The sequence below is a fragment of the Callithrix jacchus genome, chromosome 11, assembly GCF_049354715.1.
Source record: "Callithrix jacchus isolate 240 chromosome 11, calJac240_pri, whole genome shotgun sequence".
Classification (NCBI taxonomy): domain Eukaryota; kingdom Metazoa; phylum Chordata; class Mammalia; order Primates; family Cebidae; genus Callithrix; species Callithrix jacchus.
In genome coordinates this window covers 108,775,162-108,791,074 of record NC_133512.1, presented here as the reverse complement: position 1 = coordinate 108,791,074, position 15,913 = coordinate 108,775,162, and the positions used below count along the sequence as shown (strand labels likewise).

Sequence of the window (15,913 nt, the reverse complement as noted above, 5' to 3'; positions counted from 1 at the left end):
TAAATCTCTAAAGAAGGAGACAAGTTTTCTAAACTTGTTACCCATGGCTTTGAGAAACAGAGAAGAGTGATAGGGAGCAATATTGATCTAGATGAGTATTTTGTTACTGTCTTGAGTGACTTTGGATAAGTTTTAAGGTCTCTCTAAACCTGAGATCCCTTATATGTAACAGAGAATGATATTGTTTCTTTTAAATATATACATGTACCTACCTGTCATAGTGAATTACACACAGTAAACATTTAATGAATAACTATTTTTAGAATGCAATTTGCTTAGTAAATCATAAACATTTGAGTCTCTACTGTTGAAATCAAGCTTGGATCTGACTTTTCAAAGGCACCATTAAACTCTTAAAACTAGTTTTTAAGCCAGTCAACATATTCTGTATCAAAAAGTTAACATAATACGTATGGATTGTAAAGGTATAGGAAACTTGAGAGAACACAACTTGTTAATAATAAAGATTTAGAAATACTTTATGGGATTGTTTTTAGAGCCAGTCTCAGATTTACTTGTTTTGATATATGACAGCAGTTCTCAAAGTATAGTCTGATACTCTTCCAGGGGACACCTGCAAGGCCACCCTTTTCCATCTGCATGTCTGAATGAGTGTTGTGCCAGACCTCTGGCACATGTTCGGTAGGGATAGTGCCATGTTTGAGAGGCCCAAGAAGAGACCTTGAGCCAGTAAACAAGATACAGGGTTTATTGAGGGAACTTACATACAGGATAGTCCAGTGACAGTGGTCTGGATGGGAGAACCACCAGCAAGTAGTTTCAATAGCATTTAGCACTCTCTCCCTAGCAACCTCCATGTGGCAACCTTCATTTAACACAAAATAAAAGGCCTCCATCCCCGATATGGCCTGGATTCCGCAGGCTGGGCTGGGAATTCAGATATTCTTCATTGATAAAGAATGAATCTCCGCATTGGCAAATCCTGGGTTCCTTAGCTCGGAACTCCAAACACACATTCTTCTTAGGCCGCAAAGAGTCACTCTCAAGGTACTTAAGGTACTGTTGTCAGGTGCTGTCTGCCATACAGTGAGACTGAAATTTTTTTCATATATTTTAACCTAACAATATATTATGATAGTGCAGAAACAGATAATGAGATTTCAGCTATTAAGCCAGACAAAGAGATTTTTTCAAATATCAAACAATGACACTGTTTACCAAATTTTTTATAATAGAGTTTTATAAAAACATGTTATGGTTTTATTATTTTTAAATGAATTAATAATTTTAAAAATTATTTTTATTTCTAATATAAATTTTAGTGATTAGAATTTAAATGAACAAAAGCTGTTTGGGGATATATATTTCAGAGTGTAAAAGGGCTCATGAGACCAGAGAATTCCTTGACAATTCTGCAAAAATAGCCTTACAAAATGTGATATTTCACCACCTATCTGAAAAACTTTTTCCCTTAACCTTTTCTTTTTAATCAGGTTCTTTAGTAATCGAGGATAAAGAGAGCCAGCCACAAATGCCTAAGCAGAATCCTGTCGTGGAACAGAATTCACAGCCACCAAGTGGTTTATCATCAAACCAGTTATCCAAGTTTCCAACACAGATCAGCCTAGCTCAATTACGGCTCCAGCATATGCAGCAACAGGTAATGGCTCAGAGGCAACAGGTGCAACGGAGGCCAGCACCTGTGGGTTTACCAAACCCTAGAATGCAGGGGCCCATCCAGCAACCTTCCATCTCTCATCAGGTAAATTTGGAAGCAGGCCTGTCCTCACTTAGATAATTATAGTATAATTGTGCTGAGCAGCTCAAAATAATAAAGACATCCATTTTCCATCATCTAAATATCTGCATTTATAAAAATTTATCACAATAAGGATCCCTGACTTAATGCCTAGTTTTTATCCCTACTTAAAAAGAATTAAATGATTTAGCTGATAAATCTATTTTCATCTACCTACGCTTCATCGTCTTCAAATTAAAGCAGAGGATAAATGTTTATATTCCTAAATAACCCAAGCCCTGTGATTGATGGGAAAAGCTGTGTACCTGTAATTCCTATATTAGTGCTTCAGAATGATGACTACATTAAGAATCTGTCCTCTGTGAGGATGCAGTGTTTAGAAAACCACATTACATCTTAGAAACTAGGGCAGAATGAAATAGAAAAGGGAAAAAGTGTGGTTAATTATAATCTACCTTTTTCAAACTTTATTTCTGAGCAAATATACTATTTACCATTTTAATTTTTACTGCGATATTTTTTTGTAGTGGGGAGAGGGGCAAAGTCTGACTCTGTCACTCAGGTGGGAGTGCAGTGGCACGATCTCAGCTCACTACAACTTCTGCCTCCCGGGTTGAAGCAATTCTCATGCCTTAGCCTCCTCTGAGTAGCTGGGATTACAGGTGTGCACCACCATGCCTGGCTAATTTTTATATTTGTAGTATGTTGGTCAGGCTGGTCTCAAACTCCTGACCTTAAGTGACTAGCCCGTCTCAGCCTCCCAAAGTGCTGGGATTACAAGGATGAACCACTGTGCCTGGCCTCAGTCCAGTTTTTGAAGATAAAATGTATATATATATTTTTTTTGTTTGTTTTTAAAAGACAGGGTTTCATCATGTTGACCAGGCTGGTCTTGAATTCCTGACCTCAGGTGATCCGCCCGACTTGGCCTCCAAAAGTGCTGAGATTACAGGCGTGAGCCACTGCACCCTGCCCTTTTTTTGTTTCGTTTTGTTTTATTTTGTTAGTTTAACTCAGGTTACATGTGGGCAGACTTAGATTTAATACAAGTTTAGTAAGGAATTTAAAGTCTAATTTATAAAATTTGTGTGTTGTTTCAGTTACATCATTTATTTATATACTCTTTTTTTTTTTTTTTTTTTTTTTTCCTTTTGAGGTGGAGTTTTGCTCTTGCTGCCCAGGCTGGAGTGCAGTGATGCCATCTCGGCTCACCACAGCCTCTGCCTCCCAGGTTCAAGCGATTCTCCTGCCTCAGCCTCCTGAGTAGCTGGGATTACAGGCATGTGCCACACCCAGCTAATTTTGTATTTTTCGTGGACGGGGTTTCTCCACATTGGTCAGGCTGGTCTTGAACTCCCAACCTCAGGTGATCTGCCCGCCTCAGCCTCCCAAAGTGCTGGGATTACAGGCATGAGCCACCATGCCCGGCTGTGTATATTCTTTTTCTGCAAAGAATTTGAAGTGATTTACAGTATAGGATACAAATGAAATTAAGCAGAGTTTACTAAAAGAGTCAAAGTATGCAGACATAGGCTAAGAATTCTCATACTGAAAAAGACAACTCAGCTCAGAACGTCCTGCCAACCAAAGCAAAAAGGAAACAAGAATAATAAAATGAAAACATACCAATTAATTAGGGAGAGAAAGTTTTAATAGTATTTTGCTAGCACTAAGAGGAATGGTTCTTTATGAAAAAGCAATTAAATGGCATAATGCAATTTTTTTGGTAGAAATTTAAAAAAATAGAAATGGTCTTTCTTTATATGGGACTCATACTTTAATCCTCAGTAAAAGTTGTGGGCATTTGTAGATCCAGAATGTGTTACATGGTGTATGTAAAGGTCTGAGGTAATGTATTTGAGGTTTATAATGATTTGACTAATAATCCTAATAATTGGACTAAGAAGGTATGTAAAATCCAAGGGAATATTAGCATGGCTGTTTAAAACTTCGTTTCAAGCCATAGTCTTAAAAAAATTAAGTAGCAAGCAATGTAAAAGATCTTTGAGTGTTCCATGGGAAGATAATTTTATACTTTATATACTAGGAGTATATCTAGCAGAGTAGAAATTTTGTTAAGAAAATTGAAGGCAGAATGACATATTTTAGATAGACTGCAAAGATGCCTAAAATTTTTCTGAAGCTAGATAATGGAAATGAGAAAATATTAGAATGCCCAGTGCTAAGCACTTGCAAGTATTAATATTTACCTTCTAAATATTTAGTAGTTGATTGATAAAAGGAATGAACCCATCATTTGAATTCATTGCCTTTTCACTAAGAAGTCAAGATCCGGCTGGGCACGGTGGCTCATGCCTATAATCCCAGGACTTTGGGAGACTTGAGGTTGAGGATCACTTGGCTCCAGGAGTTGGAGACCAGCCTAGGCAACATAGGGAGACCCCTCCCCCCATCCCCATCTCAGAAAAAATTAGCTAGGTGAGGTGGTAGCACATGCTTGTAGTTCCAGCTATCTTGTAGGACTGAGATAAGAGGGATTGCTTGAGCCTGGCAGGTCAAGGCTGCAGTGAACCATGATCCAGCCCAGTGAGAGAGCAAAACGCTGTCTTAAAAAAATTAACTGAGGCAGTTAGTAGACATTATATGAAAATAGTTATATAAGCAGTGACAAAAGGAAGTGACTTGAGCCTTTAGCCTGATTTTCTCAGAAATTTTCTTTTGATCTTATTTCAGTCTCTATAATTTAGTGCTATCATCTGTACAGTCTCTATTATATAACCTAATTTTCACATTTAGAACAAAGTACTCTTCGCATACTGCAGTTTTTATATCACATACTATTCTTTTTCTGTTGGTTTTTGAAAATTTCCTGCAGTTTCTTTCACATTCTCATCACTTTTCTTTTTTTTTTTGAGATGGAGTCTCGCTCTGACACCCAGGCTTGAGTGCAGTGGTGAAATTTTGGCTCACTGCAACCTCTGCCTCCCGGGTTTCAAGTGATTCTCCTGCCTCAGCCTCCTGAGTAGCTGGGATTACAGGTGCCTGCCAGCATGCCTAATTTTTTTTGTTTGTTTTGTATTTTTAGTTAGTAGAGATGGGGTTTCACTATATTGGCCAGGCTAGTCTCAAACGCCTGATCTTGTGAGCCACTGCCCCTAGCCTCTCATCACTCATTATTATCTATTCTCTGCCAAATGCCCATTCATACTTCTTCACTATTTGGTGTTCCTCTTCTGTAAATTTGTATATTGCCCTGGTTGAGTTTTCTACCAGCTTATTTGTAAGTACATATGGAAAAATACCTGTCTAGGCATAGCCATACAGCAGGTGTGTCTGTGTAACTATGAGCATATGCAGTTTATACTCTGCATCTGTCCATATATACAGGTAAACTGAAAAGAACTGTTTCTAAAAATCACTTACATGACAGTTCTCTATTCTTCCTCTGAAGATTAACCATGTCATCTGCATAGTTAAAAGAGTTGGGTGCTAATAAAAGTAGAATAGTGGTATAACTAAGTGAGGCAAACTCAATAGACGTACATTTCTGTTTATTTGGCTCTATAGAGTATATTCCATTAAACTCCAATGGATCTAAATTTGTGATAGAACACTGTCACATATATAATATATTTTGTTATTTCTTTAGGTTTTTAACTGTTTCCTAATTTTATTTTTTAAGTTGCTTCCCCTGTCACAGGATTCTTAGACATTAACACAACCATAACAGTTTAGGAGAGTAGGGGAAAAATCACCTTACATCTTACCAGACCATAAGCATCTTGATGGCATGGTTGACATCTTACATACTATAGCACATTGCACTGGCATTAAGTGACATTTCTTGGTTGTCAATATGTAAACATTAGTCTGGATGAAGGTGGTAGAAGACTTAAAAGACTTCTATGATTACCTTTATTCTCCCTTAAGGACCATTTTGGGTTAAGAAAATATTTTTTTTTACTCTTTACCTACAGAATTCCACTTGTTTAAAATCGGCATCTAAATCTGTTTTTCACTGGGTCTGTAATTGCTGGCTACTCTTGAAAGTTAATGAGAAGTAAACTCAGTGCAAAGTAATTTTTAAGAGAGAAGCATTGACCCAGGAGAGGATAGTAAATTCCAAAAATGGGAGGAAGAACAAGAATAATAAAGCAGATTGGAATATACTTTATAGCTGCCTGCCTTCACAGTGTCAAAGTTTCAGGGGTTGCTGCTTCAACCTTAAAGATTACCTGTTTATTTGTCCCCCTCTGAATGTAGGGGGAAATAGGCTTCTCTTTGAGAAGTTGTGATCATACAGTTAAGATATGCTAAAAAGAATATTTATTTTGCAATACATTTCCACTGTAGAAAGAATCAGTCAAAAGGAGACTGGCATATAAGGCTACCTTTTTCTACTAGGACTGATCTCAATTTCCAGAGCTAGTATTTATGAGCCCAGAGAGTAGGCTTGCTTTTCTAGCCCTTACCTTGTTTCTGATTCCTTCACCCAGCCTTCTGTAATCAACCAGGGTTGTTCTTAAAGAGTGTTTTTGAAGATATGTTTTCTGGCCATGCGTGGTGGCTCATGCCTGTAATCCCAGTGTGAGGGGGATTGGGAGGTCTAGATGGGCGGATCACTTGAGGTCAGTAGTTCAAGACCCTGTCTCTACCAAAAGTGCAAAAATTAGCCAGGCATAGTGGGCATGTCTATAATTCCAGCTACTTGGGAGTCAGAGACAGGAGAATCGCTTAACTGAGGAGGTGGAAGTTTCAGTAAGCCAAGATGGGAGCATGACTCTGTCTCAAAAAAAAAAACCAGAAAATGTGTTTTCTTCTAAGGAGACTCATCCTCTTACATTGTAATTATTCAGTATCTTAACATGATTTGGTAATGATATGGCAGACTAGATTTTTTTTAAGAGAGACGGGGTTTTACTGTGTTAGCCAGGATGGTCTCAAACTCCTGACCTCATGATCTGCCCACCTCGGCTTTCCAAAGTGCCTGGATTTCAGGCGTGATCCACCGCACGTGGCCACAGACTAGATTTTTATTAAAGCCTGGGTGTGATGCCTGATATTATTAGCTATGTGACTTTTTTCAAATTATCTATGTTTTCAGTTAGTTTCCTAATTTGCAAAGCAAAGGTAATTATACTTACTTCATAAGGCTCAATGACATAATAATATGTGAAATGCCTGGCAGGCTCAATAAGATCTAAAGCTTCTTAAGTTTCATTAACATCAACTATTTTCATTATTAACGATTTGTTCATTTTTGAGTAGACATGTTAAGCCAGACTACTTGTTCAGATCCCAGCTTCATGCCTTACTGTCTGTTAATCTTGGACAAGTGACTAAATTTTCTGTACTTTATTATAGTTTTCTTATCTTTAAAATAGAAATAACCTGTGCTTCAAATATTGGTGTTATGATTAAATTAGTGGATACATGTGAGGCACTTAAAGCAGTAGCTGGCACTTAATAACTTCTCAGTAAATGTTAGCAGTTATAATTCTGCCATCACTTTTTTTTTTTTTTTTTGAGGTTTCAAGAGTATAGTTCTTTGTGAAAGATAATCATGAAGGACTTAGAAGGATACCAAAGTTATATTTTACCTACTTCCCAACATGGCCTAGGTCCAATTCTGGTACAGCCTACTTACAAACTCTAGGTGGCAATCCCGCTCCAAAGGTTCTTTCCTAATGAGATTATTTTTAAAAAGTTGTTTACACAAATTCTGAAAGTCTGCCCATCCCCTACTCCTCATTCCCTTGTAATCTTGGTAATTCATTGATCTGTGGCAGAGTTCTGTGTTTCTGTAAAAGTTTTATAAGATAGAGATTTATCATTTGTTTTTCAGAAGATTGTTACTAAATCAGTTTAATTTGTTTTTTTCTAGCAACCCCCTCCACGTTTGATAAACTTTCAGAATCATAGCCCCAAACCCAATGGACCTGTTCTTCCGCCTCATCCTCAACAACTGAGATATCCACCAAACCAGAATATACCACGACAAGCAATAAAGCCCAACCCCCTACAAATGGCTTTCTTGGCTCAACAAGCCATAAAACAGGTATATATCTACTTCCTTTTCTCAGTTGCTTATTCTGCTACTTTTTACTTTGAAATCACATTGAATTTATAGGTTAAGCAACAGGTTATAAAGAGCCAAGAGCAAGCTTTCATTTTCATATATTAAATAAATGTGAATTGCAAAGTTTGATGCTTCATCAATAAGAGAAATCAAACCACTTATGAAGAAGTGATGGTCCAATATAAACAATGAGCCATAGGTATTAATTATGTATGGATAACTTTTAGGTGAGTATATTAAATTCCCTGAGATAAAAGTGTTCTAACAAATATAAGTTATATTCTACAAAATAGGACAATAAATGAATCCTTGAAGTGTCTCAAGAAGATTTCTTGGAAACAAACTTAGTTATGGCACAATTTCAAGAGGCAGTACATATATATCTGATAAAGTTTAATATTTAGGCCAGGCACAGTAGCTCAGACCTGTAATCCCAGCGGATGGAGTGCCTGAGGTTAGGAGTTCAAGACTAGTCTGGCCAACATGGTGAAACCCTGTCTCTACTTAAAATACAAAAACAAAAATTAGCTGGGCATGGTGGCTCACACCTGCAATCCCAGCTACTCAGGACGCTGAGGCACAGGAATTGCTTGAACTAGAGAGGCGGAGATTGTAGTGAGCTGAGATTGTGCCATTGCACTCCAACCTGGGTGACAGAGTGAAAATTCATCTCCAAAAAAAGAGAAATTAATATATATTAACATAATACAGCTTATTATTTATATTCTTTTTGTTTGTTTGTTTGAAATGGAGTTTTGCTCTGTCACTCAGGCTAGAGTACAGTGGCATGATCTCAGCTCACTGCAACCTCCACCTCTCGGGTTCAAGCGATTTTCCTGCCTCAGCCTCCAGAGTAGCTGGGATTACAGGCACCCAATACCACTCCTGGCTAATTTTTCTTTCTTTCTTCTTCATTTTTTCTTTTGAGATGGAGTTTCGCTCTTGTTACCCAGGCTGGAGTGCAATGGCGCGATCTTGGCTCACCGCAACCTCCGTCTCCTGGGTTCAGGCAGTTCTCCTGCCTCAGCCTCCTGAGTAGCTGGGATTACAGGCATGCGCCACCATGCCCAGCTAATTTTTTATATTTTTAGTAGAGATGGGGTTTCACCATGTTGACCAGGATGGTCTCGATCTCTTGACCTCGTGATCCACCCGCCTCAGCTTCCCAAAGTGCTGGGATTACAGGCATGAGCCACGGCGCCCAGCCTAATTTTTCTATTTTTAGTATACATGGGGTTTCACTATGTTGGCCAGATTGGTCTCAAATTCCTGGCCTCAAGTGATCTGCCTGCCTCAGCCTCCCAAAGTGCTGGGATTACAGGCGTAAGCCACCGTACCCAGCCATATTATTTATATTCTTAATGTCTTCGGGTAAAAATATTTTCTGTGTTTTACATTATCTTAAAGTAAAAGTTATCACAGTGTTTGTCTTCTAAAAAGCTTCTGTTGTCACAGGAGCTCCTGTCCAGCTGATTGTAGACTGATTTTGTTTTTTTCCTGCAAGACCAAAATAAAGATGATGCAATTTTCATAATTCTATAACATTCATTTTAATAAAATCATTTAAATATTTTATTATAAAAGTATGCATACTTGGTGTCTATACATAAGTTTATATAATCAATTTGGCTTTGCTGTATCATCACTAAATTTTCTTAATATTTTAATTATTTTAAATAAAATTCATACTTAATTCATCATGAGAAGGAAATTAAAAAGGACCCAAGCTTCACTTTGGCCTTAAATTCTACTTATTTTCATAATAATTTTGCGACTTTTTACATTTCACTTGCCTCAGCTATAAAATGAGTGTCTTGCCAATTATGCTGAGAATTTATTCTTAAGTATGTACAAGCACCTAACACATATTCCATACTCAAGCGTTTACTTTATCTCTTCCCTATTTATTATATTTTAATGAGTAGATACTCTAAACATGGTTTTTAAAATGGCTGTTGACCAAAAATGTAAACCTGAATGAATAAGTAAGTGAACAAGCCAGGAAAGAATCTAGTAGAAAATTGGTTTTAAGTGGTAAATGAGTTTAACAAATTAGAATGCACTCATACAGTGGAATACTTTTCAGATATTAAGAAAATCAATCATCTAGATAGGATTTTCTGAGTATATTATGTGAGGAAAAACATGTAGAATTTTTGTGAGGCATTATCTTAATTGTTTGTATTTATTTTCCTCCAGTCTCATCATGTACATAGAAAACAAACCTGAAAAGATCCACCAACTGATTGTTCTTGGTAGAGAAGGAGGATGTGGCGGGTATGGGGTGGGGAATTTGAGGAAGGAGTAGGTTGTAAGAGGACGTTCATACGTAACTTCATATGCTTCTGTATGTAGTTTTTACAATGGAATACATAAATTAGGTTTTTCAAAATTAAAATGCTTTCAGACACTGTCTCTCTATATAGCGCTGTTCGTTTATGAATGACCATGTTTGGAAAATACAGCATCTTGCAGTACCGCTTAGTTACTTTCCTTCTCCCAGCATGAAAATGTTCAAACATAACAAAAATTGAAAGAATTATATAGGAAACATTTGTTCTAATTTTGTTCTGCTTGCCTTATTGCATATTTATTCCTTTGTCTATTCATCAAGTCCTCCTATTTTTCTTTTTTTTTTTTTTTGGTTTTATTTATTTATTTTTTCATTTTTTTGAGGTGGAGTCTTGCTCTTTGTAGCCCAGGCAGGAGTGCACTGGTGCAATCTTGGCTCACTGCAACCTCTGCCTCTTGGGTTCCAGTGATTCTCCTGCCACAGCCTCCTGAGTAGCTGGGATTACAGATGCCCACCACCACAATGACTAATTTTGTATTTTTAGTAGAGATGGAGTTCATCATGTTGGCCAGGCTGGTCTTGACCTCCTGACCTCAAGTGACCTGCCCACCTCAGCCTCCCAAAGTGCTGGGATTATAGGTGCGAGCCACCACACCTGGCCCGTCATATTTTTCAATAGGTTTTGAAGTAAATTGCAGACAGCAGCATGCCGGTCATCATCTTAGTTAATATGTTTATCTCAGCATGACTGAGAGTACTTTCCTCAGATATTTATCGAGGTCTAATTATGTTCATATATGAGAAAGAGGAATATAAAATCCTGAAAGTACTGGTCTGTAGCTTATTATTTTCAAGTGTTTCAGATAGGGATAGAAGAAATGTATGTTTTCAACCCTCCATCTTTACCTTGTAGTTGCTCTGTATATATTTACTTTTTTTTTTTTCCAGTATGTATAAACCTGTCAAGATTGTGTACTGTGATTTTCTGGTATATACTACATGTTGTCTTCCAGTAAAAATCAGTGCTTTTTACTGTTTTTTGTTTGGGTTTTTTTGTTTTTGTTTTTACAGGATTAATGAAAATTATACATACTTATGCAGTCTCCCTGTCCCATTCTCCTTCTTTTCATTAAATGTAAAATGTAAATTACAGTTGCACTCTTCTACTTCATTTTGTATGTGTATGATTAGATGTTGTATTTTTATAAGCTTGTTGATAGCCTTTTTTCTTCCCTTCTTGTTTCTGTAGTGGCAGATCAGCAGTGGACAGGGTGCCCCATCAACTACCAACAGCACATCCTCTACTCCTTCCAGCCCCACGATTACTAGTGCAGCAGGATATGATGGAAAGGCTTTTGGTTCACCTATGATCGATTTAAGCTCACCAGTGGGAGGTTCTTATAATCTTCCCTCTCTTCCAGATGTAAGTAGACACAAAATTTATACTAATCTCTATTGAAAATTGTCGGCCGGGTGCAGTGACTCACCCCTGTAATCCCAGCACTTCGGGGGAGGCCAAGGCAGACAGATAACTGGAGGTCAGGAGTTTGAGACCAGGCTGGCCAACATGGCGAAACCCCAATCTCTACCAAAAAATACAAAAATTAACCAAGCATGGTGGCACGTGCCTGTAATCCCAGCTATATGGGAGGCTGAGGCAGGAGAATCACTTGAACCTGGGAGGCAGAGGCTGTGGTGAGCTGATATCATGCCACTGCACTCCAGCCTGACCAACAGAGCGAGACCCTGTCTCACGAAAGACAGAAAGAAAATTGTCAGTCAATTTGGATGTAGTAGAGGGCATGAATTTGTTAGATTATAGTTTGTTTTTACAAGTTAATTTTAATCCTTTAGAATATTACAACAGTAGTAAAAATAAAAAGGTTATGAACATTGGACACATAACCTAATGTCTTTCAAGGCACCAGAGTTAAAGGTGTTTGTAAATGAATGATTATGATGATGGATCATGGAATCTAAGCTGGGAAAGAAGAAGAGAAAGGACATGGAAAGATACTCTGGAAAGTTGAATGGCTGGACATCAGAAGAGATGAAGACAAGTTTAGTAATAGAAATCCTGTTAGATCATACTGACAAGTGCAAAATTACCTCTGGTTTATATTATATGTAAATTAAACTCTCTCTCCAAACTCTTTGTCAGTATGACTTTTTATTTATTATATTTTTTAATGATATTTATTTTTAATAGAGATGGGGGCTTCCTATGTTAACCCAGGCTGGTGTTGATCTCACGGGCTGAAGCGATCCTCCTGCCTTGGCCTCCTAAATTGCTGGGATTAGAGGCATGAGCCACTACACCCAGCCAGTATGACTTTTCCACAGGCAGAAATTACTATATTCTGTAGACACATCTCCATGTATAAGCTGATTCTGTGTTTGGTCCTTTTTTAATGTTAGGTTAGATAACCCACTGTCGTGCACATATACATACACAACCTAACACATTAAGAAGCTTTTAAATATCTTGTATTCTTTACTCGGATCAAATTACCTATTAGATTGTGAAAAGAACGTTATTTTCATTATTTAATTTGCTTTTCAAATTAGATCAAATAATATTTCCTAATAGTTGCATTGTTAATCTTACCAGAATCATTCCATTTTTTAAATAGTTTTGTATACTTTAAATGAGTACATGTATTTTTTCATGCATGGATGCTACATAGGAAAACTTACAACTAATCCCCATAGTTTTATTTGGCTTTTAGGATTATTCCACAATGTAAACAACTTCCCTTGTATTAAGTTCTCACAAATTTAGTTATTCTAGTACATTTTGTACTCTGAGAAATACTGGCCATGTATTGCAGAAGAATATTTAAACAAAAATGACCCTGTGTATTAACCATCTGCCCTGATTTCCCCTGCCCCCATCAAAGAGAACCCACAGAAAGTAAAATATTCCTGCTTTTTCCTCTGCAGTCCTCATAGAGGTGAACCTTTTTATTACCTGAAATTCCTCCTTTGGATTACAGAATAAACTGAAATGAGTGACCATTTTCTGATTTCTTCCAAAGATGTTTCATAACTAGTACCATTCTATGTGCATATGCAAGAAATTAATTCATTATATACAAACTATGTTAAAGAATTGAACTGGATTTTAAGCACAAAAACATTGGTGGGAAATTTGGTCTTCGTAGGCATGAAATAATTTTAGTGTCTAACGTGTTAAACTCTTATTAGGGATTTGTAAGTATTTTAGCCTGGCAATGAATTAGGAAAAGCAGTGTTATTTGTATTCCTATTACATTAAAGCAAGAATCTCTTCTTTTTTTGAGATGGAGTCTCACTTCCGTCATGCAGGCTGGAATGCAGTGGTGTCATCTCGGCTCACTGCAACTTCCACCTCGCAGCTTGAAGCAATTCTCCTTCCTCAGCCTCCCGAGTAGCTGAGATTATAGGTGTGTGCCACCACACCCAGCTAATTTTTATATTTTTAGTAGAGACAAGATTTTGCCTTGTTGACCATGCTGGTCTCAAACTCCGGACCTCAGGTGATCCACCTGCCTCAGCCTCCCAAAGTGCTAGGATTACAGGTGTGAACCACTGCGCCCAGTGTAAAGCAAGAATCTGTAGGTTTCACCTTTTCTCCTACAAAACAGCAGTAATGTATTTAATGATACATTACTGTTGAGGATAGTGCTATAGATACATGGACTTCATCTATCTAGCACATACCCAGAGCAGAGCATCAGTTTGTGTAAGTATCCCTTTCAGAGGGTCCACTAAGTCCTATCTGTGTGAGGCTAGATTCAAAACCGTACACCACAATAGATTGAATGCTGTTTAGGGAGACATTAAAGAAATTTGCAAGAAATGTGAAATTGTGATAGTCTTCTCACCAAGTTTGTGTTTTTCATATAGCATCCTTTTGTTATTTTTAAATGAAGAATTTTTTTTTCAATTTTTAAGAATGTGAATGACCTGATACTCCTTTTGGCTCTTGTTTCTGAAATAGTATCCTCAATATTTTACTAAGGTAAAATACTAAGATAGTGAAAACCTTTATTCAGCATTGTTTATGGGGAAAATGTTTGTTAGAACTTCTCAAATGTGGTATTTATTTTTTGTTGTTTCATAATATTCAAGTTATTGAAGTTTTCTTATAAATTTAAAAGTAGTTTTTAACTTGCGAAGTCAGAATGCCTGAAATAATTTCTTTTCTTGTAAGATTGACTGTTCAAGTACTATTATGCTGGACAGTATTGTGAGGAAAGATACTAATATAGATCATGGCCAGCCAAGACCACCCTCAAACAGAACGGTCCAGTCACCAAATTCATCAGTGCCATCTCCAGGCCTAGCAGGTAAAGTGGGCTTCTTTTGATTTTTGTGAAAGGTTTTCTAGTTATCACTTTACTTGGAGTAAAAAAATCACCCCTCTTCTCCTTTTTTGTTTGATGCTTAATCTGAGTTTTTCCACTATTTAATATTAGTATGCTTTCAAAGTAAACAAAGGTTAAATTTCTTTATCGTTTCATTCTTTCTTTCAAGTCACAGTCTCGCTCTGTTGCCCAGGCTTGAGTGCAGTGGTGTGATCATGTCACTGCAGACTCACTCCCACCTCAGCCTCCTGAGTAACTGGGACTCCTTACAGATGTGCTGCTCTACCACACGTGGCTGTTTTGTTTTTTTGGTAGAGACAGTCTTGAACTTCTGGCCTTAAGTGATCCTTCTGCCTTGGCCTCCCAGAGCTTTGGGATTAGGCATGAGCCATCACACCAGGCCTTCTTTATTTTTTTCAATTTCAACACAACTTCCAGCCATTATAGTACTTCCAGGGGGGAAATCAGTATTATATTCTCTCTTATTGATAAGTTGCCTGTGATGTGGTCTTTAAGATGCAATTTGCCTAGGATCAAAATTTATTAGTGACAATAAGTAGAGTTATCACTCTTTTGGTGATTTGTTTGGTGTTTAATTTCGTTTGTGAATCTTAACATACCTACTCATTTTCTCTGAGAGGAAAACTGTAATATTACTTCTGAGGACTTAGGTACCTTAAACCAAAATATGAAAAGAAGACAATTTCTAAAGTAACTCACCAGTCACATGAACACAATTTAAATGGGAGTGCCTATTTTAAACAAACTTAGGACAATATGGCAGATAAACTGTTTATCATATGACAAGTTTATATAAATAAGGAACATTTGTGGTATTGCCAAAGGACATGATGAGTAATTCCCTAAAGAGGAAATACATATAGCCAATATAGCAGATGAGACAAAAAAATGTCATTCTTACTAGTGATCATAAGAAAAATCCAAACAAGATATAATTTCTAAGTTACTGAATTAGTTAAGATTTAAATAATAAAAGTAGTCACTGAAAATGTAATAAGAGGTACTCTCATACATAGGTGGGATGCGTATGACTTGTCAGAACATTTCTGGAAAGCATCATAAGCAGTGTTACTAACATTTACATTTACCCAGTATTGGACTGTGAGCCAGACTGGGCAAAGTACCTTATATATGTATTACCTAGTAGGATATTTGCTTTAAGGGTCTTAGAAAATGTATGTACGCTTGAACACAGTAATTCCATTTTAATACTCCAATTATAAGGAAATAATTAGAAACTGGATAGGCAGAACATATTTATTAATACTTATATTATTATTTACTAAAGCATTATTATTCCAGTTTCCATTTCCCAGTACTATAATCAAGGCAGGCAGCTTCCAAATAATGGACAAATTACTTTTTGAAAGGAATCTTAAAATTAGTCAACACAGTTGCTCTTCAACTATTTCAGAGTTTTGCAAATGTCATGTTTTTTCTGATTGGCTCCTGGTTTCAGCAAACCTAATTGAAACCTAATTGGGTTGGTA

General features: G+C 37.0%; 1 protein-coding gene across 6 annotated transcripts in view; it reads left to right on the top strand.

Annotated features, from left to right (window-relative positions):
* Positions 1-15,913, top strand: part of TRIM24 (tripartite motif containing 24) — a 123,184-nt gene that overhangs the window by 96,743 nt on the left and 10,528 nt on the right. For 3 of the 6 annotated variants that reach the window (XR_013523768.1, XM_035254649.3, XM_078342115.1), the window contains exons 9-12: positions 1,455-1,621; positions 7,566-7,739; positions 11,303-11,476; positions 14,249-14,384. Coding sequence is in view for 4 of the 6 variants with exons in the window: in XM_035254649.3 (XP_035110540.3) it covers positions 1,455-1,621; positions 7,566-7,739; positions 11,303-11,476; positions 14,249-14,384 (651 nt within the window). In the remaining 2 variants the exon portion in view is untranslated. Of the gene's footprint in view, positions 1-1,454; positions 1,724-7,565; positions 7,740-11,302; positions 11,477-14,248; positions 14,385-15,913 lie in introns of all 6 variants that reach the window. The other 3 variants (XR_013523767.1, XM_002807060.7, XM_035254651.3) reach the window with 1 other exon arrangement.